General features: G+C 43.3%; 2 protein-coding genes across 13 annotated transcripts in view; both read left to right on the top strand.

The window, feature by feature from the left end:
• Positions 1-5,600: 5,600 nt before the first annotated feature.
• On the top strand, positions 5,601-13,306 carry tnni4a (troponin I4a). Its single transcript, XM_028954461.1, has 9 exons — positions 5,601-5,814; positions 8,463-8,496; positions 8,604-8,607; positions 10,857-10,898; positions 11,142-11,273; positions 11,363-11,452; positions 11,831-12,001; positions 12,339-12,441; positions 13,045-13,306. Exons 2-8 carry the CDS (start codon positions 8,486-8,488, stop codon positions 12,423-12,425), a joined length of 537 nt encoding a protein of 178 aa, XP_028810294.1. The 5' UTR covers positions 5,601-5,814; positions 8,463-8,485; the 3' UTR covers positions 12,426-12,441; positions 13,045-13,306.
• Positions 13,307-19,973: 6,667 nt separating this feature from the next.
• cald1a (caldesmon 1a) overlaps positions 19,974-26,823 on the top strand; it is a 43,445-nt gene continuing 36,595 nt past the window's right edge. For 11 of the 12 annotated variants that reach the window (XR_003742555.1, XR_003742554.1, XR_003742561.1 and 8 more), the window contains exon 1: positions 19,974-20,116. The gene's annotated coding sequence lies outside the window, so the exon portion shown is untranslated. Of the gene's footprint in view, positions 20,117-20,377; positions 20,502-26,823 lie in introns of all 12 variants that reach the window. The other variant, XR_003742556.1, reaches the window with a different exon arrangement.

A 26,823-nucleotide genomic window follows, 5' to 3' on the forward strand; every position in this document is an offset into this window, starting at 1 on the left:
TAGCAAACAGTTTGCAGTGTAAAATAACAACAAGAAATATCAATGCCTCTTTCCAGAAGCCATGACCCAGATACACAAGATAACCCACAGAGTCATTTATTTAATACTTCTATTCACAATGCATGGTTTCTCTTGAAAAGATCTGGCAACCTTTAGTAGAAAGGTAGGAAAAAGTTTTGGGCCATCACAGCCAGTGCCAACGTACCTAATCACTGAGTCCTGAGTAATCTCAACTTGAGACAAAGAAGCATGATTACTCAGGACTCTTTGATAAGCGGATTGGCAGCACCCAGTAGGTGCTGTGATGTTAAAGTGGACTCTGGCTTAAAGTGGCTCCTGGCTTAATGCCACACACCTCAGGTTTGGTTTAAATTGTTTTCCTTTTGGCCCTCGTGCCGGTTCCTTTGTTCTTCATAATAAATCCCTTTAGTTCCCCGAAAATGTCCCATCTCTGCGCTTTCTTACCAACTCGAGCCCGACATATATCTCTAGTAGGCACCCATTTGGGCATGAACCAGTACCTGAGATTTGAGGACCAGAGACACAGAGACAGCCTCACTTCACCATTGCATCTTATCAGTCAACCAGTTACTTGCAGTGAGATCATTCACTAAAGCTGCCAAGGTAGCAACATGGGTATGATGAAGAATTGTGCCTATCTTCATCCACAATTTAGGTTCAGCCAGTGGCCAAGTATGATCCTGGAGATTCTCATACCAAAACGATTCTCAGCTTTCCTTCATTTAAATATGAAACCAGACAACATGACATAAAGACTAGTAAATCATTATTACTGTTCATGAAAGATGGTGTGACATCGCAAACATAATGACATTTGGCTTCCTGAGAATTATAGATCTTTTGTATGTTTATTTAGCTGATTTAGATTTTTGTTGTTATTCAGTTCCTTCAAGTTTTTGGCATTTTGAGAATTCAACTATAGAATAAGATACATTTTGCAAGATCCACAGGACCTGGTCATTTTACACTTAAAACGGACTAGTTATCATTCGGGGGGTAAGCTGCCATGCGTCTCGAGGCCGCCGATTTTCCAGAGGTCTCCCCTCTGCCGCTCAGCCCACCAAGCTCCATCTGTGCTGCTGTCAGGGGCTGCCAGCTTTCAGCCGCCGAACGCGGCCTCTCAGTGTGACATTGCGCTCCGGCTCAGTGCAGTCGGTGAAGTGTCGGCACCCACCAGTGTATTTGCCACCGCGTGCTCGCACTCGTCCTCCCCGGCAGAAAACAGGTGTCAATCCGCCCAAGGAGTCGGGAGGCTTAAGCTGCCGAGAGAGCAAGGCAGGCCGTGGGTACACCCTCCGCCCGCTCCCCACCAGCCCGTTACCATAGAGATCACAGCGATCAGATCAGAGCCGGCAAGCCAGGCCTGAACTGGCAAACGGGGTTTTCTGACGTCTGTGAGGAAATCCGGCACCCCCAGGAGGAAGTTCACCTCCTTGCCACAGGGGAGGGGTAGAGGCAAGTCACACGGCAGTGATTACAGGCGCGGCGTGTCATCCACGCCGCTGCGGTAATCTCGCGGAGCTCGAAGTGACATGTTTACAGGTTTCCTGTAAGACTGCTAGCCCACGAGGCTCCCCCTGAAACCCGGCGGATCGGATTCAGCTTGAGGGAACTCTGCCCCCTTGTGGAGCCTGGAGGGATTTTCCCCCTCACCGCACCATCTGCAATGAAACGCCATGTTTCGACAGTTTTGTTGGGCTGACCAAGCCTCATGCTTACATTCTTCCAAGAAGAGAGCATATCACAGGAAGTGTTGCTTTTTTTGTTGGCTGCACAACAGGCATGATGATATTAAAGGGGTGGTATTAGCCTAGTGGGTAACACACTCGCCTATGAACCAGAAGACCCAGGTTCAAATCCCGCTTACTACCATAGTGTCCCTGAGCAAGACACTTAACAGGGGGACTGTCCCCTGTAACTACTGATTGTAAGTCGCTCTGGATAAGGGCGTAAATGGAAATGTAATGGATGCAGAAAACGGTTTGTTTCTCTTCGCTGCCCAGCCCTTCTGTGTGCGCATTTCTTCCTGGTTTCACGCTGTGCCGCAAAAAAAGATTAGACATTCAAAAGCTGTTGCGCTCTTAAAATCCCTCCCGTGTTTTCTGCCCCAAACATGGCATCTGTGTTGTGATCTACTAGTGTTGGTGTTAAATATTTGATGATGTCCCTGAGTGCCCCTGTGTGAGCCGCTGCGTCCTGGTAGCCTGCCTTTTTTTTTTTAGGTCACTTTCGGGATGTTCCCTACGCAAACAGAACAGGAAGCAGGAGATTGATTGGCTGAGGGCTTGTTTGAAAATTGTCCCAGTTCAGAGAAACACTTAGGGCTCATGTCGGTGGTAAACAACAAGCATCAATCCCACCGCTGCTCGCATTTCCTCTCTCTGTAATACGCATAAAGAGAGCTTTCATCCATGTTTCACAGTATGAGACGCATGAGACTGACAGACACTGCAGAGCATTGTAAAATGTTTAATTAAGGAGTGTCAGGCCAACATCATCTTCCAAAATGTTCCTTAAAGTAAATGCATAAATCAATCAATGGAATATTAAATCAAGAGATTATGAAAAATATCATATTTAAACTTTTGATATTAAGCTAATAGGTTTTTCTAATATCATTGAATGAATCAATCAATTAATAAATGAATAGGCGATCAAATAATTGGACGACTGAACGGCTGAACAAATGAATGAGCAAACAATGATTAATTAATTAGTGAATGTCAAAAAAGTAACTTCACATTTTTAGAATATTATGAATTTATTAATTAATTAAAGTAAAAAGAAATACAGAAATCCCAGAACTCACACACACTAAAACCTTTCCAGTCTCGTGGCTGCCCTCATAATTAAAAATTACCTCCTGTCACTCTCTCAGGCCCCTAAATCACCTCCAGCCATCTTGTGACGTCATCAGCTTTATTAAGTGGGCATAGGAGACCAATTTCCACTCTCCAAGTAGGGGTCACCGAGTAGGCACTTAATGAGGACTCGTTATGCAAATCCACTCTAATTAGAATTAGATCCACAATATCCAGGCCCAAAGTATGTATGCGTCTCTAAGAGGGGTGGCTCATTTAGATAATTACGCCTCCGGCAACGTCCTTCTCCAGCTCTTGTTTTCCTCCTTTCTTCTTCTGTCCGCACATCGTGACTCATCGCGTGGCTAAAAAGGCCGAACGGCGCAGGTTGTCTCGAGGGTGCGAACACTTTCGCGGTGATTTCTATCAACAGCTACATTCCGAGCCAGCGCCTTCCTGTCAGCTTGTGGGACTCGCTGGAACAGAAGGCAGACATCGTGCCCACCCCCACCTTGTTATGTAGAGATGTGAGCCTAATTCGTGGGCTCAGTAGTAGCACAGCGCTAGTGCTTAAGTAGCCGCCCATGACATTAATGCATAATGGGGGACAGTAGCGCGACTGGTACCAGATCGGCGGGAAGATCATTATCGCCACGTCGCACGTGGGGCGCATGAAATCGCTCCAAACATTTTTGTCATGCTAGGGCCATGAAGTATCGCTTAAACACTCCTCGGTGGATTAGCCACTAACGACCTGCGGGCCTTCTTGTGGGGTGAAACATGGAGGTGGTTGAGTTTTCTCTCTTTTTTTTTTTTTTTGTGAGTTTGTGCGTGCGTCAGCGTGTGTGTGCGAGTGTGTGTTCTGAGATTAGTGTTGGGGCTTAACCTCTAAAAGTAGATGTGTGACAAAAAGGATTCTTGGAACATTGTCATGCCTTTACAGAGGACATGCATGTGTGTGGGTGGGTGTGTGCATCATAAAGTGAAGCTCAAGTTTCTGCGCTTATGCGGCAGTCAGCTGAGATTCCATTGCAGAGATTCCGGCCCAGGTGGGTTTGTCCCATTTGGGCGCCAGTGCAGATTTCCCAGCAGGCCTCAGCACTGTACATTAATCCCAAATGCTCCTAAATAGCTAGTGCATATTCATCTATGGCTTAAAAGGCCGAGATTTCCTTTCCTTTCTTCTTTTTCCCCGTCCTCCTTCCTCTCTTTGTTCTCTCCCGTGATTCTGATCCGGACAAAGTTGCCATGGCTTGAGCTTTGAGGGAGGATGGAGGGGTGCAGAGCAAAGCCCATCTTTGCACGTTGAGCGGTGAGCAGCGGTGATTTTCACCTTTTTAATTAAAGCCGCCCATCGCTTAATTCTGCACTCATTTGCAAAGCAGGCCTGGAGCAGCGCTGAATTATAGCATCAGACAGGCTCATAAAATGCTCAATTAAACAATTATATGCCTTTACATCTGCACCACCTGAACGTAAGGACACTTTGAGCCTTTGTTGTCTTTCGGGCCGGTCATGGGAATATTATCCAGCGGAATATATAAATGATAATTTTCTGGGGCCCAGACTCCCAGAAGTCCTTCATTTCCTTTGAACTTGGAGGTGCGCTCTTTAATGCGGTGTGAGGAAGGCATCGCTAATGACTGCCTCGCATTGCCTGCCAGAGCAGGTGCTTAGTGGGGATTGTGAGGATGTGGCTCGTGAAGGCAATGAACACGGCAACTCCTGGGCGGCAAAGTGCAATCAGTTCAGCCTTATTTTTCCCCAATTACTTTTTGTTTTCTGACTGCATCCTTTAATTGACTCTCCAGGAAAAAAAAAAAAAGCACAACGACTTGATCCCCTTCAGTATTCAGTCATTGAAATATTTTATACAAGAAATAAAATGAATAAGTACACTATCCTTGGACTTTCTAATATGTTAAACAGACTGCGAAATCCAGCATTTCCAAAATAGCAAGTAGTCACAGGATCATGTGATGTCTAATAACCAAGATGCATGAATATGCATTACACCACAAAAAGTCAAAATATGTTTAATAGGCCTGCCTGCACCCAGAATTTATGTCACTATTAAAATGCACTGAAACTGAGAAATTATTTCATACCAGCATGTAAACAAATCTGCAAGTCTGCCACTGTTTTTAATGGCTTAAGACACATAGTATTAGTTTGGTTTTAATATGGCAACTGCATTTTATACTGAAATCTGATTTAGCAATTCTATACTGTAGATGTTTGTGAATAAAAAATGATTGAATTTTCATTACTGTCATTACAAGGGGGAAATGGCTAAGATAATGGCACCTCATGTCTGTGAAAACAAATACAAAGATGGCTACACACATGGGTTTCTCTTTTCTGTGTGTGTTTATGCATGGGTTGAAATTGGTCCAGATTGTGCACGTAACTATTCAGATACTTTCTGATTGATGCAGTGATGAATGGTATACTGGTGTTGTGGGAGGGTTAAAGGGTTAAATTCAGTATTTGCATTAATGTTACCGGCCAGATGCTTGTTGTTCAAACTGCTTTTTTTCCGGTTTCAGGTGGTTGCCAATTTTCCAGCAGCACTGGCTGCCAATATTTCCCCAAAATGTGCACCAGCACACCACCACTAATGCAGCCCATCCCAGCATGTCTGTGTGAAGTATGTGAGGGTCCGACTCTCTGACCTTCCTACATAATCCCCCTGTGTGTGAACTGGCACGTGTCGGCATCGGCCGGGCCCTGTCTGTCCATCTGACGGGGCGAATGCCTCCTAAATAAAGCGGAGAGGCTGAGGTGAAGGGCACTGTAGGGCGCGGCAGTGTCCAGCATGCCCTCTGCCAGCCACAACCAGGAGGCGTAACGGAGAGAAGTTATTTTAGCGGGCCATTCATGTGCAGGAGGTGAGGCACAAATCAATCATCACCAATCAACTGGCACCTTTTACCACCCACCATCTTCCCCGACCTGCTCATTCGACATCGGCACAGTCCTCTTGTTAAAGGTAAGCATTTATCTCTCTGATCATTAAAGGGGAATGGCAGGTAGTGAGGGAGTTTTGATTTTTAAGAGAATTCTTTTACTACGGGGAGATGGATTGGATGGGATGAGCGTGATGATCCTTTGGAGAGATCCAGGGCAATAGGTTAATGACGTTTGAGCAAGTATAACATTTTTTTACAGATCCTAGAGAGCACCTGCCATGAGTGTTTGAGTAGCAGTCACCTTCCTTTCTCTTCCCATTTCATTCGGAGCAGATTCAGTGCACACCCGTGTGGAGACCTTGTTACTTAGTGTCTCTCGCATCGCGGACCCGTTCATGTATACAGTCAGAGCATCTTGTAAATAAACGGGTGCTTCACTGCAATGGGAGAAGGGGGTTGTAAAATGGGCCATTGCTTGGCCACATTTATTTGTTGTCTCTCACTTAGTAAAGGGAGGAGACCAGTGTGTGTTTGTGTGTGTGTGTGTGTAAGTGTAGATGGGTTGTGGTGTGAGTATGAAAGTAGAGTAGAAAGAAAATGAACCTCATTGGGAAGTCCCCATAAAGACCATATAATTAGAGAGCGTATCCTTTGATTCTGCACAAGTACTAATATATTCGTTTTACTATACTTGGCCAAATATAAGACTTTTTTTTTTTTCGTACAATAGCTAAATAACTAAAAAAAAGGGGTCATCTTGTATTTCATTGACATTTTATATTCTGACAAATATGGTATTATGCAAAGACAACATAGATGTCCTTCATATTGTCTAGCACACACAGGCTTAGTCACAAAAATGTGTGTGTTTGCCAAAAGACAACAGCCAACAGCCTTTTGAGGTCATTTAGTGAATCCCAACAATAAAAAACAGGGCAAAAGCAGTCTCTGTGGGCCACATTCTTTTCAATCCAAACCTTATTTAAGGCCCAACTGGGTGGGCCACCCACCCAGTTGGGCCCAAGGTCATCATTCTCCTTTGTCCTCCTTCTACAATACCCATGGGTACCAGAGTATTACAAATGGTTCTATAGTGGTAGTTATGCATGCAATTATGAAAATGAAAAAACCTGCTTCAGATTTTCAGACTGCCCAGCACACCTTGACAATTATTTATTACAAAAAAACTCCAAAACTGTGAGTGTATGTCTGTGTAAAGCTTCCAAAGGTGAGCCCTTGTGAACTCCTCTCAACTTGACCTTGCCTAGTGGGCTGAAATCCAACCCACTTGGCAAATGTGCATATACCTACGTGTGTGCCTTCTGCTGTGTTCCAGAAAGGGGATAAAATGGCATGGTATCAACATGACAAATGGGCAGGGTGGAAAAAATCCACACAAGCCTTTATTTTTTCAGGTCTTTAACTCAAATTAGTTTTTTGTTTCACCACTCAGCTTCTATCTGCACTTCAGGAGTTCTAAACCAATAAGCACTTCGCTAATGTTAAACAGTTGCACGTTTTGGCTGTTTTTTTTTTTCAGTATTTTAGTCACAGTCTACCTCAGATATTAGTGACCCATGGTCTATTTAAAGCCATTTGAACCCGGACAGGCTTGAACGGGGCCGGGGACTTGACTTAATATCGAGAAAAAAAAAAAACATTGCATTGTGGTGGCTGAAAGGGCTCTGTTATGATCCGAGGGCTAAACGACTCGTTATCAGTACCGCAGAAAGTCACTATGAAGGTCGTGGGTTTCATCTCCCCACTGTGTAATGTCAGAGTAGTGACGTTAGAGCCAAGAAGCTTCCCTGCCCCTGAGGGACCACGCCGGTGACACAAAGCTGAGGTCTCTATGGCAAAGGGCTTCAAACGGCAGGCACCTCTCGCCTCCCAGGCAGATGGCACGCGGTGGACGGGTGGGGGTTAAGGGTGTAAGCATGAAATCATTTGTGGCCCATTTGCAACAATCCCGATGCACATTGCGTGTAAATATCACGCTTGAGGGTCAGCACACATGACTCTGGCAGAAAATGTGACATGAGTTATGGCCCCTCCTGCACTTTTTCTTCTTCTGTGGCACCATTTCATTTAAGGATCCTATTAACCCCTGCAGTGAACTGTGAGAGTATCCACCGAGGTCCTTCACTTTGCCTCTGCAGATGAGACCTTGTGCTTTTTTACTTTTTTTTTTATTATTTATTTTTTTGGTAGAAGAAACTGTAATGGGGTTTAGGGGTTGAAGGATACGGGAGGTATCTAATGTAGAGGGGGAGTGAAAAAAGTGATGATTCACTGTGTTAGGGATGGGAGGCTCACCTCGCACTCTGAGACCCAGTGTGCTAGACAGAGGTCGCCGTCTGGTCGTATCCTGAGAAGATGACTCCTGAAGTTGTCTCCCAGCACCTCTCCACAGCAAGAACCGACCGTTAAGCCAGTAAATACAATTAGTCATTAAAATATTAAAGATATTTCAAATAAAATATGCCACCATATTTGAATACTTATTCAGCATTGGTGTTATAACCTTATGGGATTGCTCCTTTGGAGCCTGGGGTTTCAGATCAAGCTGCTGCCTTAAAATTGCGTAGCTGTATAATAAAAAATGATCAGTCAGTGGGGCTGATTCTTGATGGTTTTAGGGAGTTCATGTGCTACTCTGGTTGCCTTATACATGTGTAGCTACAGCTGTCACTGACCTCTGACCATAAATGTCTGCACTATTCTTTAGGTCACAAAGGACAGCGGAGAGCCATGTCTGAGGGGTAAGAGAGATGGACTGTCAAAATACCTGCTTGTCATTGAGCAGTAAATCCTTGACATCATCATTTATTTTGTTTCTCTCTCTCTCTCTCTCTCTCTCTCTGTTAAGACCGGTGAGGCCATCTTCTTTTCTCTCAGTAACAATCAGACTAATCAAATACCTGATATGAACTGTTGTTGATCTCTTCAGTCCATTGATTAGATTAATCTGTCCAAATTTGGGAAAACTGCAAATGAGTTTTCCAAACATTTAATAACATTCCGCTTTGTCAGTGTCAGTGTGACTCAGATGCCTTTAAATATCATTCCAGCCTTCCACATTGTTTGTGGTTGCAATGTCACGTGACCAAATTGTGGTCCAATGATGCTAGTTGTTAACAGCGAGTTCAGAGATAAATTAAGTCCCAACAGCCATAAATAAATTCTGAAGGACAATCTGTAGTGTCATCATTAGAATACATTCATCCCATAGGTAATGCTAAACCCACAGATTGGTGTGTACAGCTTCTATACTTGGCATATGACAAGTGCCAACATCTTGCTTATCAAGAGTTATTGCCTGATTAAACTCTCAAACTACTGCAAATTACATAAAATAATAAACAGCAGCACATCTGGGGTTGCTGGACATTTTTTATTGTACATGAAATTAAAGAAAAAAAAATTCTATGTTCTATTCCATAATTACGGTGGCTGACAAGTGCAAATCATGTTAACATTTCATAAAACAAATGAACAAGGGATTTGCATTTGTCGGCCACCTTACATATGGTGGGTTAGGATGGGTTAAAAAATATATTCTAATAACACTAATCTTTCTGGGTTGATTTTATTAACCTGTTCATGGTGTTCATTTACTGTATTCTTCCCATGTACTTACTGCATTAATAAAGTACACTTCATGCAATAATGTATAGATATGGTTTGTGCTGATGATTCCTAGAGGTTTATAGTTAAAAAAAGAGCGTTGAATCATTACAGTATAATTTTCAGTCCTCCCAGTGGTCATTAATTAAAAGCTCTTATCTATACAGTGGTACGTCTCAGAAACAATGTAAACGCACTGCACTAAAGCAAAGTAGTTTGTTTTTCCCTGTGTGATTCATTTGTCCCATCTGCATCTCTTATCTTTATTTCACTTTACAATGTCTTGGAGATGCTGTTTGGACCGACTCCAGCTCCATTATCATCCTTCACAGAAGTCCTCTGTAGTGCACTATTCCACCGCACCGCTTTTATTTTCATTTTCAAAAATGTCGGCCCGCTTTTGTTGCTGTCTCTCCTTTTTAGAGAGCAAGAGGATGCTAATTGTGAAATTATGTACATCACATGGAATAAATCCACCCTGCGTGGTGCACTTGGCAGATGCCTCTCCATCAATTCATCATCGCTCCCTCCCTCAAGTGCGCCCTAATTACTTTTATGAAGGTCACAAAGAGTCGATCAGTCACAAACTGTATAATTAGCCAGTTGACTGCACCAATCCGCTGCCTGTAGGGACCTCTCATGAAAACTGATTGTAATACGTATTAAAATCCTTGTGAGACATGTGATTAGAAACTTGTGACAGGCCTTGTGGTAACTGATTAGTTTGATCACCCATTCGACTGTTGTATTAGCTCTCTGATTAGCCTGATTAATGTTTCCCGTCAGTATATCGCTTTTTTTATTGTACGATGACGGGATAAGCTGAATTAATCCAATCTAGCACTCTTACGGGATGTGTGTGCTGTTCATCATCAAAAGTGCATGCTGTCCAGTAAACTACACAACAATTAGAATGACAGAGTGTCTCCATTGGTTGCCGTCCATCGGCTTTATTGACTAAAAAGTGCAATAAAAGTTAGAAAGGGGTTCAACAGTCAGAATGTTCATAGTATGACCTTTAGAGTGACCTTTACGATTAACTTTAATGGTGAGATTTGCTCATTCCGTGTGTGTTGGTGTTGGATTTCCAGAGAAAATAAGGGTATGAAAAGACCTTTAAAGAAATGAATATTCCCTAAATTGCTTTTTGTATCATATTTCATTAATCTAAATAAATGTTATTATAAAATGTATGCTTCACTTTTTAATAGATTTTTGTATTTAATTATATTTGCACTTAATTTAACTTGTTTTAAGTTACAATTTCTTTTTTTAGTCGTTAAGCACCTTGTGTAGCTATTTGCAGGAAATGTGCTTTATTAAATAAAGTAGGATTGAGTTGCTGATATATACATTAAGATAAAAACAATCATTGCACATCATTTCAGAACAAATCACATCATTAGGAAGCTTTTCTTTGCATCAAAAGATGGGATTGCAGGCACAATAGACAAAATATAATGAGAACAACCATATTGTCCATGTTGCCTTTCAGAGAAAACCCAAATACTCAGCCACCCGCAGGCTGCTGCTGAAGGTGAGTTCTGTTATTTCATTCCTCACAAGTCGCCTCTCATCCTCAGCAAGCTGCAGAGTGACAGATCACACATCTTTCTTTTATAACTTTATTACTGATTTATAATGTATGTCTCTTTTCTCAAATTCTGTCTTGCAGCATTTTGCAAAAAAAATCCCATCTAAAATGTCTCACATTCAAACATTCAGGCCTGTATGGAGCAGTTTCTCTCTTCACCTTTTGTCCTCCTGTCTCCCCCCCCAGACCAAAATGCTGAAGAAAGCTGAGAAGCTGCTGGTGCAGGAGCAGCAGCAGAAGAAAGTGGAGCGTGAGAGCGCACTGAACGAGCGCGTGCCGCTGCTCAAACTCTCTGGGCTGTCCGCGCATGAGCTGCAGGTAAAGCCGGGCCTGGGCAGCTGCAGAACTGAGATGTGGAGGTGGAGGGCCAAATCACTTACAGTCATGGACCCCTGTCTGTTCTCCAGGAGCTTTGCAAAGACTTGCATCAGAAGATTGACATTGTGGACGAGGCCCGATACGATTTAGCGATAAAGGTGTCCCGCAACGATGTGGAGGTATTTATTGTGCGAATTCCGGTTTCTCTGCAGGGCTGTTAACTTTAATGTCTTGATTGCTTGCTGACTTTAAGCTCTACATTAAAATTAGCTGTACTCATGTCCGGTCTGACTTATCAAGCCTGTGATTGGATGAATCGGTTCATTAAATGCTGTGGAAATATGCACAGCCTAATTACGCCAATTATAGGGCCCGTGGGTGGGCCTTTCTTATGAGGTAAAATAAAAAGATATTTGCATTACAACATTCTGCAGCTGGTAGATGGTCCCTGGGGACTTGGGCTCACAAACCACAATATTCTATCTGTCACATTAAGAGCTGCAATGCTGACTGGGGACCTCACAAATGATCTCACTTCTCCATCCACGGACCTTTAGATTCAGTCTCTAACCCAGAAGATCTATGAACTGAAGGGAAAGATGAAGAGACCCAACCTGAAGAGGGTGAAGAAGTCTGCTGATGCCATGTTGGGTTCCATATCTGACACCAAGCTCATGAAAGCCGACTTCAAGGCAAACCTGAAGACGGTCAAGAAGGAAGAGGAGCGGGTAAGACATCACTTGTCTCCCTCATGCTAATTTTTTTAAATTGCACACTTGCACATAACATGTTGCATAATTTTGTAAAAAGCTTTGCATGTAAAAATGCCTTTACCATTCTTTTTAACTGATACCTGGTTTTGCTCACCCCAAAAGTACAGCCACGTTACCAACATTTTCATATATGGACAAGGTCCCCACCCTTACTATCCCTCTGTATTGAAGGTGGAGTCAGAGAATTTATCTGTAGCGTTTACCACAGTGAAGCGAAATGCGAGTTAGGGTGTTAAGACATTCCGTCAGAGATTGTCTGTGACTGACATGGTTAAAATTCTCATTCCTGCAGAAGGAAGAAGTCACAGACTGGCGAAAGAATGTGGAGGCCATGTCCGGCATGGAGGGCAGAAAGAAGAAGTTTAATGCCGGGCAGTAAAGGACAGTCCTTCTCTGTAAATATTCCTTAGTTTTTCTCAATTTAACTTATCATATAGATAATAATGTCACAGTTAGCTCTGACCTTACGTTGTGATAGGCTAAGCGCATGATGATGATTTTGTCTTTTTAATCTATTGTCACTTTAGATTTTACAAACTACTCAAAAATAGAAAGGCTCACATGCACTCCTCAAACATGTCCTCACGAGGATTTGGCCCACGGACTGAGACGTAGCCCTAGTTAAGTTCTCCTGGTGATTAGACTGTCCAGGTTTACTTTGACTAAAAGACACATGCAGTTGTTTCACATCAACATTAGTGACACAGTACAGGATGAGAAGACGCTGACCAATTAGTACACAGCAAGAAATCCAGGTCCTTTCAATTCCAATGTTGGTGTACAAACCCTGGCCACCCCACTCAGTGTAATGTGACAAGCATCTGCTGCCTACCTGCAGACAGCTGACCGAATCATGTTGCTTAGCAACATCATTGCTGGAGCAAATTTTTGTGAACAAGATTTTTGTGCAAGTGCTGTCATGAAGTTCTTAGCATTAAACATTAATTCTTTTCTCTTCTTTTTTTTGTTTTTTTTTTGTTTTTTTTTTGTTTTTTTAGGAAATAGTGATACCATTCCCGATGTGATACCAGTCACCTCAAACTGAGGAATGTTGTCATTAAATGTACTGTATTTACATCATTAACATTTGGATATTAATGGAGAGGTTTTTTTTGTTTCTGACAAGGGTTTCTTTGCTTTTGTTAGATGTGCTGATTAAGAGTGGAACAAACAAATATGTATCTGTACATATTCACTGTCCTGCGTTCGCTGCTTTTGATTTTGTGTCTTCCTAAGCTTTTAATAAAACAGCTAAAATCACATGTGGTTCAAGAGAAATGCATGTTTTCATCTGTGGAGGGTGCTATATTTCATGGTGTGAACTGAGACTGGAGGGTCTGTCCCGTAGGCCCTGGCAAAGCCAGCTCTCACCAGCAGAGGGCGCTAATAAATGCACAGAAACTGAAAGTGTCCTTTTTCAACCTGCCATCTGAATCATTAGGAGGTTAACAGGCATCCAGTACTAATTAAGTGTGAGCCGTAATGAATTGGCTTGGGGGAGCTGTGGAGGGAGCTGTGCTGAGAACCCTCCAAAAATGCTGGTAATAAAGGATAGCCAAGGACTGACCTGCTTAATGCTGATGACTTTGCAGACTTTGCTGTTATTTAGCAGCCAAACAGATTCATGAGAACCACTTGGTAGAAAATTACCTTTTCCAGGTCAAACTGAACCAAGTAATTATCAAAATAATGTCCCTGCAATCAGTGCTCTCATTATTCACATGTTCGCAAGGTCAAACTTTAAATGTTTTTCACATAACTCTACAAAAGATTCCCTGGGTGATAACAGGGCTCTGAAACGCCACACAGAGCAGGTAACAAGAGGCTTCCTCTGTAAAGTGCCGTTCACTTGGCCTCTGTCTCAAGTATGATTTACAATGGCAGCGAGCTGAAATGAATGGGAGCCCCGGGTGAGGCCTGTCGGTGGGAGGACGCAGGAAGTGGAGGAAGGCTAGAGGAAGGGAGGGTGGCTTACTGCATCCTCTACCACTCAGGTCACACAGATGGTCTGGCCCACAGGCTAGCATCTGGGCATGACATCCTTTAGTGGGAGGGAGGCTCTGTTGTTACGCAGCAGACAATGTGCCGCTCATCTTCGCGCAGTTCCTCTCTGTATGAGTGTGTGACAGGGAGACCGAGATAGAGGAACAAAAGAGAAAAAGACAAGAAGCGAGAGAGGAAAAATATACCCTTGTGCAACCCTATGGAGTCCACTGAAACTTGAGTCCACTGAAATTTACCTGCACCCCAAGGCATGATGTCTCCAGCCTCTTCTGAACTGCCATCATAGACATATTACAGAGAAAAGTATTTGCAACCAAAATAATTTTAACAACTTAAAAAAAAAATCAAAAATGACCTGTCACTCAATGCCTAAGCCACGGAGAAACGAGGTCAGGTCAAGTTTATTTATGTTGAATATTTAATGTACTCGAAACATTTTTAAACATCTGAAGGAATATTGAAAATATTGAATAATAAAAGAGTGCTAGAAATAGTCATATAAATGTTAAATGTTAAAATGCATTATGGCATGAAATAAATACATGAAATAATTAAAAGGGGATTATCCAACGTCATTTCAAAATTGTCTGGCTCTGAGCACACATTAGATATTTACATTTGCAGCACTTATCAGACGCCCTTATCCAGAGGGACTTACAATCAGTAGTTACAGGGACAGTCCCCCCCTGGAGACACTCAGGGTTAAGTGTCTTGCTCAGGGACACAATGGTAGTAAGTGGGATTTGAACATGGGTCTTCTGGTTCACAGGCTAATGTGTTACCCACTAGGCTACTACCACCCCATGATGTGCAACAATCATGGGGTGTATGTTTAATGTAAATGTAAATGTAGTTATTATTTTTAATATCCTCATGGCAGTACAGATATTATCCTGCAGTAGCAGTGGATGACAGTCAGTAACAAGTTATGTTCATATTCAGAATTAAATAGCCTAGCTGGTATAGCACAATACACAGAAGATGGAGTAGAGAGAGTGAGAGAGAGAGCTCTCAAAAACATCCAGTCAGTTTATTAAAAAGATGGTAACTTTGGGCATGTTCTGGAATGCTCAGTATATGTTTGGGGGTGCCGTATGCAGATATAATACATTTGTCCTCCTTTTTGAAGATCGGCTGATTAATGCGGCCTTTGCATTTTATGATTAGCAGATGGCTTCGCTCGGATTGAACACAGATGTCGTCCCTGCTGTGATATTAAACATTCCACTCCGTGCTGTATGTGGCCTTTTCTTCAAAAACTGCTTCCAAAGGTTTATTGTCCGTGTCAGCATTATGTTGTCAGGGCTACTTACTGTGAGACGCTCAAGGAGTCCGGTGGCCGCTGTGTCCCTCTTTCGACCCACATTATCCAAGTCAAGACAATGACATTGGACATGTTTCTTGCATATACGCTCTCTATTACTGGCTCATTCTCACAGCAAGCTTGCAGTATTTCATGAGCGACAACACATGCCTGACATTTTACAGACTTATTGACTTGCAATAAAGTAAAGGAGCGCTTTCAATCATCGGTCCCAGTGTCCTGATCGTTCTGTGGTTAATCAGGGCAGTTGCTGCCTACTGGATGTTTCTCGTCCTCCGCGAGCAGCATGGATCCATTCTGCCAGTTAGAGTTATGGCTCGGAGTTAGCAAAGCGCTTATGTAGCATAAGTAAAGTACATGTTAGCATACGTCTTGTAGCTTGTGATGACAGGGTCTCTTTGGGTTAGGCCCTGGGGCCATTCCGACGAGGAATAAGGGCCAGAAGCAGGACTTTCTGGATCAGGCTTGGGTCCTCATGGGTCTCTGAGGACCTGGCTGCCTGCACCATGTAAATGATTGTAATAAATCATTTTGTCTATAACAGCATATGGAGGGGGTAAAATGTATGCTGGACACTTAAAAAACCTGTACAGTGTTCATGATGTTATGTCCTAAACCCCAGATGTTCTGTTTTATTTTCTTCAGAATATTGTGTATTTGACTGAACAATACAGGTAATGACCCAATTTCGCAGAGCATTTTACATAAGCCTTTAATTGATTAGTTTTGCCATTTACAGCACATTCATTTACATTTAAATTTACATTCATGGCATTTATCAGATGCCCTTATACATTGTGTATCGATTTGGGACCATGGTGAAATGGGCCTTAGTCTTACAGCCACATTACTACCCAAGATACTCACAGTCTGTTGACATCAGTGATGTCGCACAATCCCTCTCAACTCTGTAAATATCTCCATCCCACCTTGTCCATTCCGCTTAATACCTAAACGCCACCTGGTCCCTTCTCCCTCCTCCCCTGGGACGCAAGCGATCCCAGTCCAGAACATTCACTGGCACAGACCCAACATGGTGGGATGACATACCATCTGTCACAAGATAACCATCTTCATCAGACCCAGATGTTTAAGGGCGTACATCACTTCAAAGCAAATCATACTTGATCTGCTGTGTAATTGTATAAATGAAAATGGCTTAGCAGTTCTCCATAGCTCTTGATCCTGTATACCACTCAGTCTATGGATTTTTTTGATGGGACAACTCTGCATAATCTGTTTGTTATGCAAACTGCTTTGCTCTTTCTCTGTGCCGATGTGTCTTAACTGGAAAATACACCTTTATGAAGTGAAAGTGAAGAGAATGATATTGCCAAACCCTGCAGCACAGCACACGGTGCCACAACAAAATGTGTCCTCTGCTTTTAACCTTCCCCCTTGGTGAGCAGTGGGCAGCCATGACAGGCGCCCGGTGAGAAGTCTGTGGGGACGGTGCTTTTCTCAGTGGCACCTTGGCGGATCGGGATTCAAACCCACAACCTTCAGATTACGGGGCCGCTTCCTTAACCTCTAGGCCACCACTGCCACTTTTATGCCTTCTGTACCTTTTATGCCGCCTTATGTACCTTGGAGCTTTCTGTTGTGCTGTAGGTTTCTTCTTTAATGATTTCATGTCCACTGTACAATCCATTGACAATAGGACATGGACATGGTGATACCTGATGATGCTGACACTTTTCACGGCCACCGTTGCACTGTGACATGTTTACAGGCATTCTACTGTCACTACTCTATTCAAACCACCCAAATTATATGGCCTTTCCTCACACTACTGTGGAACCAGCCACTGTGTCCCCAGTGTAAGATGTTCAAAACAATCTGAACCATCGACACTCAAGCTAGAGGGATATTCAGGCTTGCCCAAAGACCCCAGATCATCAATATATTCCATGCAGGATTTGCCTACACAAAACGGAAAAATGTACATTTTATCAACAATGAGCTGCATATTACCAATTTTGTACTAATAAATATCAAATGTTTAATAACCCAGCCACTGCAGACACATTTCTTGGTGACAGTTCCAATCCCAGGTAAACGGGGAGGGTTTCATCAGGAAGGGCAGACAGCCTTTATGCAGACAGCCATGCCGGCTGGTCCACTGTGGTGACCCCCTAACAGGAGAAGCCGAAAGGAGACATCAACATGTTGCACACTGAGTCTCCCTGGATTGTCAGGATCCTTTTTTCCTCTTTGTGTGCATGAACAAAAGGGCACGTGAAATTATTTTCAAGCCATTCTTAGCTTGGCCTGAAAATTGATTATATGCAAAAAGAACATTAAATCAATTCATACCAGACTGTTGTTCTGTCTGTGTCTGTCAAAAGCACCTTTTCTGAGGAGCCGCCAACTGCAAAATATGACCAAAAAATAATCGTCCCATTTATAACAGGACTCACATGATGTCATACATCACAAAAGTGTGTGTGTGTGTGTGTGTGTGTGTGTGTGTGTGTGTTTATATATATATACACACACACACACACACACAGAGATACACACAGTACAGGCCAAAAGTTTGGACACACCTTCTCATTCAATGTGTTGTCTTTATTTTCATGACCATTTACGTTGGTAGATTCTCACTGAAGGCAGTAAAACTATGATAAACACGTGGAGTTATGTACTTAACAAAAAGTGGAGACCTGGCCTCCACAGTCACCGGACCTGAACCCAATGGAGATGGTTTGAGGTGAGCTGGACCGCAGAGTGAAGGCAAAGGGGCCAACAAGTGCTAAACACCTCTGGGAACTCCTTCATGACTGTTGGAAAACCATTTCAGGTGACGACCTCTTGAAGCTCATCGAGAGAATGCCAAGAGTGTGTAAAGCAGTAATCAGAGCAAAGGGCGGCTATTTTGAAGAAACTAGAATATAAAACATGTTTTCAGTTATTTCACCTTTTTTTGTTTGTCCACATGTGTTCATTCATAGTTTTGATGCCTTCAGTGAGAATCTACCAATGTAAATGGTCATGAAAATAAAGACAACACATTGATTGAGAAGGTGTGTCTAAACTTTTGTCCTGAACGTTATATATAGATATATAGATATACACACACATACTTGTTGAGTTGAGTTTGACCCCCCCCCCGCCCGCCCTCACATAAAAGGCTGTGGGGATAAAACACGAAAAACAAATGTTTTATTTTTGTCTGTCTTAGCTTACTTTTTTATTACCAAGTGATTTTTCCCTTTTTATAGAGCATCCCAAGATAAACAAAGTCTAATGCAAATGCTGATATGCAGATGTAGCCACTGCGCCTAATCTCTCCCCTTCTCTCATAAACGCGTACACACGCACACACACACACACACACACACAAAACACAAGTTGCAGGAATATCCCTGATGCTGCGCAGGGACAAATGCCGAGCGCTGCAGAACACTTCTGCCTGACTGATTTGATTAGGTGGAGTGTAGGCTTTTGTCCGGACTGTCACCAGAAATGATCATTGTTTTAAGTGACGGACAAAGGACAGCGGTGTCCCTGTGCTGCTTCATAATGCCGAACACTGGCGTGATTGTTCGGCGTATGCGAGGCCTGGGCACTTACTTAAGGTTTGAACAACAAGCGCAAGCAAATGAATTACCAAACTGTGGGGTGGGGCAGGGTGAAAATGGGACGCCCTTTGGTGACAACAATACTGAAGTGAAAGCAAAGTGATTGTCATTGTGAAACATTGCAGCACAGCACACGGTGACACAACGAAACTCTGCTTTTAGTTTAACACCATCACCCTGACTGAGCAGTGGGCAGCCATGACAGGCACCCGGGGAGCCCGGGGTGTGTGGGGACGGTGCTTTGCTCAGTGGCATCTCAGTGACTGTTCAGGATTTGAACCGGCAACCTTTCGATGGCTGGTCCGTTTCCTTACCAGCTAGGCCACCAAAAGTAGATGTGGCGGATGAAATATAGATATTCTGGGAAGTGGGGGGCCTGGTGGAAGCAGTAGAGCCTGCTGCATTACTACTGAAATGTGCACACCTTGCCTGGGTTGGGGGGGGTGGTGGGTTTAATCCGTTCTGTACGTTGTTGGAGGAGTGGAGAGGCACATCCATTCATCTCTCAGAAGGCATTACGCCCGCGTTTTTAAGTGTTTGAGCAGACAGCTCCACTCTTTCTTTTTTTTTTTTTTTTTTTTTTTTTTCTCGCCAAGATTAACATTTCATATGATCGCTCCTGACGAGAGGATTTTCTAGCAGAGGCCCGGTGAAGGATAACCAAAAAAGGGCATTCTTCAAGTCAGTTTTTGGCCCCTTGCACGACTTTTCAAAGCTTTCTAATGTGTTGGTATTTGTAAGTTCCCCCCACCCACCCTCTTCTTCTTCTTCTTTTTTTTTTTTTTTTTTTTTTTGCAATCTGATGGATGGTTACTTTAATTGCTCGGCGGAATTCCAGACATGCTTTTTTGGGGGGAGGGAGAGGGTTCGAACCCCCTATTGGCCGATGAGGCCGACAGACAACGGACAATGCATGCGGGCTGCCAGCTGTAAACGTTCAGGGGACGTAGACTCCTCCATCGTTTCTGGAAGGGAGAGAGCGAGAGAGAGGGAGAGAGAGAGAGAAAGAGGGGCGGAGGGGGAGGAGCTTGTGACCCCGCCCCCCGACCAGTGAATTCCGCAGCAAGTCCGCAGCGCGCGCGGGTTCTGTCGCGTCGCCGTTGACGTTCTGCAGCGCGTCGGAGAGACACGGGCGACTTTCGCGGCTCTTTGGCGCAGGTAAGGTGCGACACGGGGAGGAGGGCTGACTTTTCGCCTGCTTTCTGCGGGTTACAGCACAGCCTGTTTTTTGTTAAGCGGCTGAAACACTTAGAAAGTTTGTGAAGTTCACGCGCTCCGTTGTCGTGATTTTTTTTATCGTTGCCTGTTTCACTCCTTGTTTGTCTGTGTGTGTGTGTGTGTGTGTGTGTGTGTGTGTATATATATATAATATGCATATATAAAAACCTGATGTATATATTTATTGATTGATTTATTTAGTAAAAGCGCGAGGACGTTATCAGACGCCGGAGTGGGCGTGGCCTCAGCGGCACAATGGGCGTTTCCATTTAAAAACGTGTGGCAGTAAAGCCACAGTGATGAGGCGACGTTCAGGAACCTGCTGGTAAGGGCCTGGATGCGCCAGTATCTCTGATGTCGTGTGGCTTCAAAATAGTGGCGTATTCATAACTTCGCATTTTTGGACTAACTTGAAGTGTTTGTAAAGTTCGAAGTCCGAAGTTTCACTAATTATACTGTTGAAGCTCCAGTCACGTCTTACCTTCTGGGGTGACAAATTGACATTTTTCTATTACAGTTTTCTATTGAACAAACAATTTATGCATATATTATTATAGTTATTATGTCTATATATAATATATTTTTTTATTTAATACTATTATTTTTTATTAATGTACATTGCATTAAAGAGAAGATTGTTTGATTAGAAAAATGATCAGCCATAACATTAAATCCACTGACAGATGAGGTGAATGAAATTGATTATCGTGTTGGCAGCGGGTGGGATGTGTAACACAGCAAGTGACCATTTAGTCCTTCAAGCTGTTGTGTTGAATGAATTTGATGAGGACCAACTTGCAATGGCTGGGACAACTGGGTGGTAGCATGTCCAGAACTGCAGCTCGTGGGGTATTTTCCTGGTTTGCAGCGATCAGGACCAAACAGAAGGGGTCCAAGCAAGAAGAACTGGTAACCAGGCAGTATAGGGCCACTGTGTGTTTGTTGTGTGTGTGTGGCTGTGGAGCTGCAGACTTGTCAGGATGACCTTTCTGGACTCTGTCCTCCACCAAATACAGTGGGCATGTGGACATCTTAATTGTCTAACATCAATCACATTTTCTCTTACGTCACATTATCGGCTGTGTCTGTGTGCATCACTTACCTGCGGAAGACACCAGGATGCATTATGGGAAGAAGTCATGCCAGTAGAAGTAATGTGATGCTTTGAATAAAATTCTGTATGGCTGTGCCCTCTTTCAGAGAAATAATATGCCCTGCCATACTGGCAAAACGGTTCAAGAATTGTTTGAGGAGCACAACAATGAATTTTGAGACGTTGGCATGGCCTCCACATTCTCCAGCTCTCAATCCAACTGAGCATCTGTGGGATGTGCTGGATAAACAAGTACAGTCCATGGAGGCACCACCTCACACATCATGCTGACTGACACGAAGGGGCAACGCTATGAATGATCGTTACGTAATCACATATGAGTTATTAATTCATTCATACATCATGCATGGCAGAATTGATCATTATTTCCGTTTTTGCTATGAGTTATTTTACTTTTTAAATCATAGATTGCACGTTGCAGTATTGTTATTTTGGAAAACATTGTGGAGGAAGCCTCATCATACAAGCACTAGCACAGAGCTCTGTATGTTTAGCAGCAAGGGCAATTAATTACTCTAGTGGGCAGCATGTCGTCAACCAACGAGCAAAATGCCTGTCCGTTTCTCCCTGCCTGCTGTTTTACAGCGTTTCGGTGGAATTCTGCGAGGCCTGTCACTGAGACCAGCCCCCCCCCGACCCCTTGATCGTTACAAAAGCCTCACGTATAGCTTGAGAAGCCCGGAGACAGCTTAATCAGCAGGCCACATCTCGGTACTGCACCTGAAGGCATGCGGTTCAAATACTTGTGTCATGACCGTTTGGGTCTGGTGTTAAATTACAAAGCAGGTATTGAAGGTTGGGGGGGGGGGGGGGGGGGGGGGGGGGGGGGGGGGGGTTGCATGGACAGTGGAACCAGGAGCTTTGAGCGCTCCCAGCTAAACAACCTGGTAATTGGCCATGAAACCATATCTGATAATGCCGCAGCGTTGGGAAAATATGAAGGGAATGCCCGGCCCTTATAAGGAACAGCCTGAACACAGTGACAGATGATTGGAATAGATGTTGGAATGTTTAAGATTTTATATATATATATATATATATACACACACACACACACACACACACACACACACACACACACACACACACACACACTAAGAGCACAGCGCTGCAGTGAGGGAATATGGAGGCGATCCTGCTCTGTGATAGTGAGGGCCTGGCATTGAGCAGGGTGGGGCCAGGATGCAGGGAACATTGCCCCGAGCTTCCGGAGTCTGATGATCTCCGTGCCTGGGGCCAGAGGGAATTTGAAGAGCGCAGGCGTTGCGAGGGCGTCCGTTTTAACTCGGAGCTGGATTAACTGAAGGCTCTAAGTCACACGTCCCTGCAACGTTGCAACCAGTTAATGGGGGTTTGAGGCAACTGAACCAACATCTAAGATGCAGTGAGGGAAACGTTCTTTGGATGGTTTCTGTACCTCTGAATGTTCGTTAGTGATAAATAGCCTAAACTGCAAATGAAATGCACTGCAGAAAGGGTTATGCATGTAAATTGTGCCTTTTAAATGACTTGTGCATTGTTGTCCTTAAAATACCCTGACATAAAGGAATAATAACCAGGGCCTTAAAACACAAAGGGGGAAAAAAATCTAATAAATTCACTGGCTTCTGAGAAAGAGGTTTTTATACCGAAATAGGCCGTCTTGAACACATTAAAAGGGTAGATGACTGAGTTTTTTGCGAACTCTTGCGAAATGTTTGATCAATTTTAAGTTGGGGTGATTGACATGGGGTGAAACCTCAGGGCATAGCTGCTTTATAAGTCAGCCCGCAGCCAACGCAATGTTATTCTCCCACTGCTTTGAATCTGATAGCATGTAATTTGAATGCACTGTATCCAGAACCACACATCCAGTTGTATAACCCAGCAATTCCGAGACCATTCGAAAGTATTAACTCTTAACTGGTGACGAACAAGGAGAAATGGAAATCCGGCATTCCTCACTTGTGAAGTCAGGCCAGTCTGTAACTCTAGATTTTGTTTATTTAGGTCCCTGCAAATATGCAATAAGTGGCCTACAGATGTTTTGTTAGTAACATATAAATGTGGAGCTCTCCCTCTCAGAGCGCTCTTGTGGACGGCAGAACCCCTTTTCCCCCCTCTCTCCTCATTCAACTTCATATTTCTGTTTGTTGTTCTTCACTTAACGGGCAGGTTTCAGTGGAAAAGTCCGGTGCTGGAACAGCAAAGCCGGAGACGGGCTCATATTCTGCACGCCATGTGCATGAACCTACACCGCTACCGAGGTCTTCGGATTTCTCCGAAGCGATGAAAAACCGCCGCTGTCCCCCCCACCCACCGCTGTTGTTGAGTGGTTTTTTTTGTAATGCCATGTGCACTTTCCCCAGTATTTATACCCCATAGCCACTCACGGTTGAGGGAATTGGCTGATACGTTTTAGCGGGATGATCAGTTAATGAACGATGGCAGATTGCGGTGCAGACGGGTTTAAGCCTGACATCTCTACAGCATGTGTAAATGATGTCATCGGCCCTAATGTGCCACTTCATGTCATCGCAAAATGCTGCTGGTGGTATTCGCCTCTCATGAAATGATACAAGAGTGCGAGGCATCATGGAGAAGGACGCTAATGTCCTCTGGGCTTCTCCTCATCTGATAAAACAAGCACAGGAAATGTCTCCAAGAGCCGATTTGCTCTGTTCTCCCCTCGCACGTCCTCCCGTAGGGATCACATGTTTTAAAACCTCTGTGGGTAAAAAAACGGAACAAATGAACATTCCTCGTCTATTTTAGCTCTTCCCCCCACTCTGGACTCCACTCTTGGACTAAAATCTTAATTCTTTACGTTAATAGATTGCTGAGAAGGTGTGAGGGCTGTGATAATGCTGTGGCATAGATGAGTGTGGGGAAAAAATTCATGGCTGTACAGGCGACAGACTGACTTGCAGTATAGGTCAAAGGTTATTTTTGATCATCCATGTGTGAGCTCATCCATAATCAAATGTACTTCATGGGGTCTGAAGCTTTCATGATGACTAAGTCTTGGGGCAGTGGTGGCTTATCAGTTAAGGAAGTGGCCCCGTAATCAGAAGGTTGCCGGTTCGAATCCCACTGCTCACCAAGGGTGATGGGTTAAATGCAGAGGAGACATTTCACTGTGTGCACCGTGTGCTGTGCTGCTGTGTATCGCACTGACAATGACTTCACTGTTCACTTTTTCACTTTAAGTCATTTATATACCAAATTATTAAAGTGCAATAATTTAGGACTGAGTGATGAATTGAAAAGTCATAATGGTGAATCTAGAGTGATGAAGGAGAGTTTAGGATTGTTCTAAAATGAACAGAAATGCTGGGTTATCAGATTATTCACATCTTGCAATATTTTACCCAAAAATCAAATGTTATTATCAATTCAGTCTGGTTTATAACGGGCTTGTTTATTAATTTCTACTGTCTTGCATAGTAGTACGTGTTGCCATGGGTGTGGTCATTGCAAAAAGTCTGATGATGTCAGAAGTATTACTGCATATCACCCATATGATTTGATGGAGGCCTCATTATAGAAAGAATTGATTTTATTTTGTTGGATTTTAGCGTACACGTTTATTTTATTAACTTATGAAGGCATGCATGGTTTACTAGGTTTTATTGTAATTCATCTGGGTGTATTAAAGCGCAGTGTGGACTTTTACTGGCATGGCGTATGGAGTCTGTGCTAATCAGTAGCGTGTTTGTGTATTAACATACAAGGCTCAGAGGGCTTCCGAGGAATGTGTTAGAAGTGAACTAAGCAAGCCTTTCCTTTTCCAGCTTCACATGTCATTCCCTCATTCAGGGACAACCAATTATATCTGATTAAATCTGAAGATCAAAGTAGCAACGTGAGGGTCAGTCTGCCGCCCCTTAGTATCCTAGTGCTGGCAGACAAGTGTGAACAGGCATCTTAAATGTGTTGGATTGGTTAATTTTTTACCTTTTTTGGGGGTTTTAGCAGAGAATTTGGCTGCAGAACAGGAAGGCTGAGCCACTCGTGGGGAATGTTAGCACATCCTGGACAGGACAGACCTGTGTTTTGGTTGAAGCATTTATTGCTGCTGGAGTGAGGAAAAGGCCGTGACTCAATCCGTTTACCCGTGCATGTCCTCTCAGATTTGGAGAGGTATATTTACGGTAGCCTGCATGATTGCGAAATGCTCGGCGGTGGTGGTCTGTTGATTGCAAAGCTCTCCGGCAGAGCATTTCTGCACGCTGGAAAGGCTCTCTGCAGTTGACTTCTTGACCACGTGTTTTGACTGTAAAACTCACTCAGGTTATCATTTTATCATAACCTGGCCATTGAAAGTCAATTAAGTGAAAGTGATTGTTATTGTGAAACACTGCAGCACAGCACACGGTGACACAACAAAATGTGTCCTCTGCTTTTAACCATCACCCTTGGTGAGCAGCCATGAAAGGCGCCCAGGGAGCAGTCTGTGGGGACCTCAGTGGCGATTCGAATCGACAACCTTCCAATTACGGGTTCGCTTCCTTAACAGCTAGGCCACCACTGCCCCAGTTTTTGTGTCATCTCACATCTCTAAAAACAATAAAATGAAAATTTCACAGTACTTCCAAGTCTTTTCTGTCATGAACCGGTCTGGAATGGGTTTCTCTGGGTCTGGGATCCGGACCGGGGTTTCATGGTCATCCTGTGTTATTATGTTTCCTGATCATGTTCACCTGTGTAAGACTGTATAAAGCTGCCCTGTTTGTGTCTGTTCACCGTCGGGTCATTGTTACTGGATGTCTTTCCTGTCCTGTTGATACATATGAATAAATAAACTCTAATCTGTAGATGGAGCCATGTATATATGTATATGTTGAATTAAAATGTATATTTTATAACATTCAATATTATATATAATTTTTTTTATAACATTTATTTTTTATTCAACAAATACATATAACCTACACTGAATCCTATACTGAATATTTGATAGAATTATTTTGAATATGAATGTCAGGAAAAACATATTAATACCTATAATTTCCAGTACCCCTTAACCATCAGACTGACCTGTAGATCTGCTCTTGTGTTACAAATGAGCTGTTTTATGCATGATGTTCTATATGCTGTCAGGAAGTGTGCTTTGGTTGCATTTTTATTCTATACGGAACAGAGATGGTTTTGATTCAGAACACTCAGAAATGGGCCAAGAAGAAGTTTCTATAGAATTTTATAAGGAATTTTATGATGCGAAACCAGTTTCTGCATCAATGTCTAACAGAGCACTTTTTTTATTTATTGGGACTGATTGCGCAACTTTGTAGCGATCTGGGATGAATTGTTACAATTTATGCTCCTCGACAACACAACAGTAGCTCATCTGCTCAGGAGTAAAGAATGCATGGGCTGCTGCAGCCTGTTTTGAAAAACCTTGAGCAGAACCCACCTGACGCAGAGCTACAGTGAAAGCAACCGCAGGGACGGCGTGCGCCTGTTGCTTATTTATTCTGCCCAGGGCAGAGGAAGCCACGCTAGCACGCTTGTTAATGGGGCATGAGTGGTTTTTAATTATGCCTCCTGTTAG

The sequence above is a fragment of the Denticeps clupeoides genome, chromosome 15 (assembly GCF_900700375.1).
Source record: "Denticeps clupeoides chromosome 15, fDenClu1.1, whole genome shotgun sequence".
Classification (NCBI taxonomy): Eukaryota; Metazoa; Chordata; class Actinopteri; order Clupeiformes; family Denticipitidae; genus Denticeps; species Denticeps clupeoides.

Excerpts from the sequence above, each read along its gene's own strand:
- tnni4a (XM_028954461.1), top strand. Across the intron at positions 11,274-11,362 it reads TGTCCGCGCATGAGCTGCAG|GAGCTTTGCAAAGACTTGCA; the intron begins GTAAAGCCGGGC and ends TCTGTTCTCCAG. Across the intron at positions 11,453-11,830 it reads TGTCCCGCAACGATGTGGAG|ATTCAGTCTCTAACCCAGAA; the intron begins GTATTTATTGTG and ends ACGGACCTTTAG.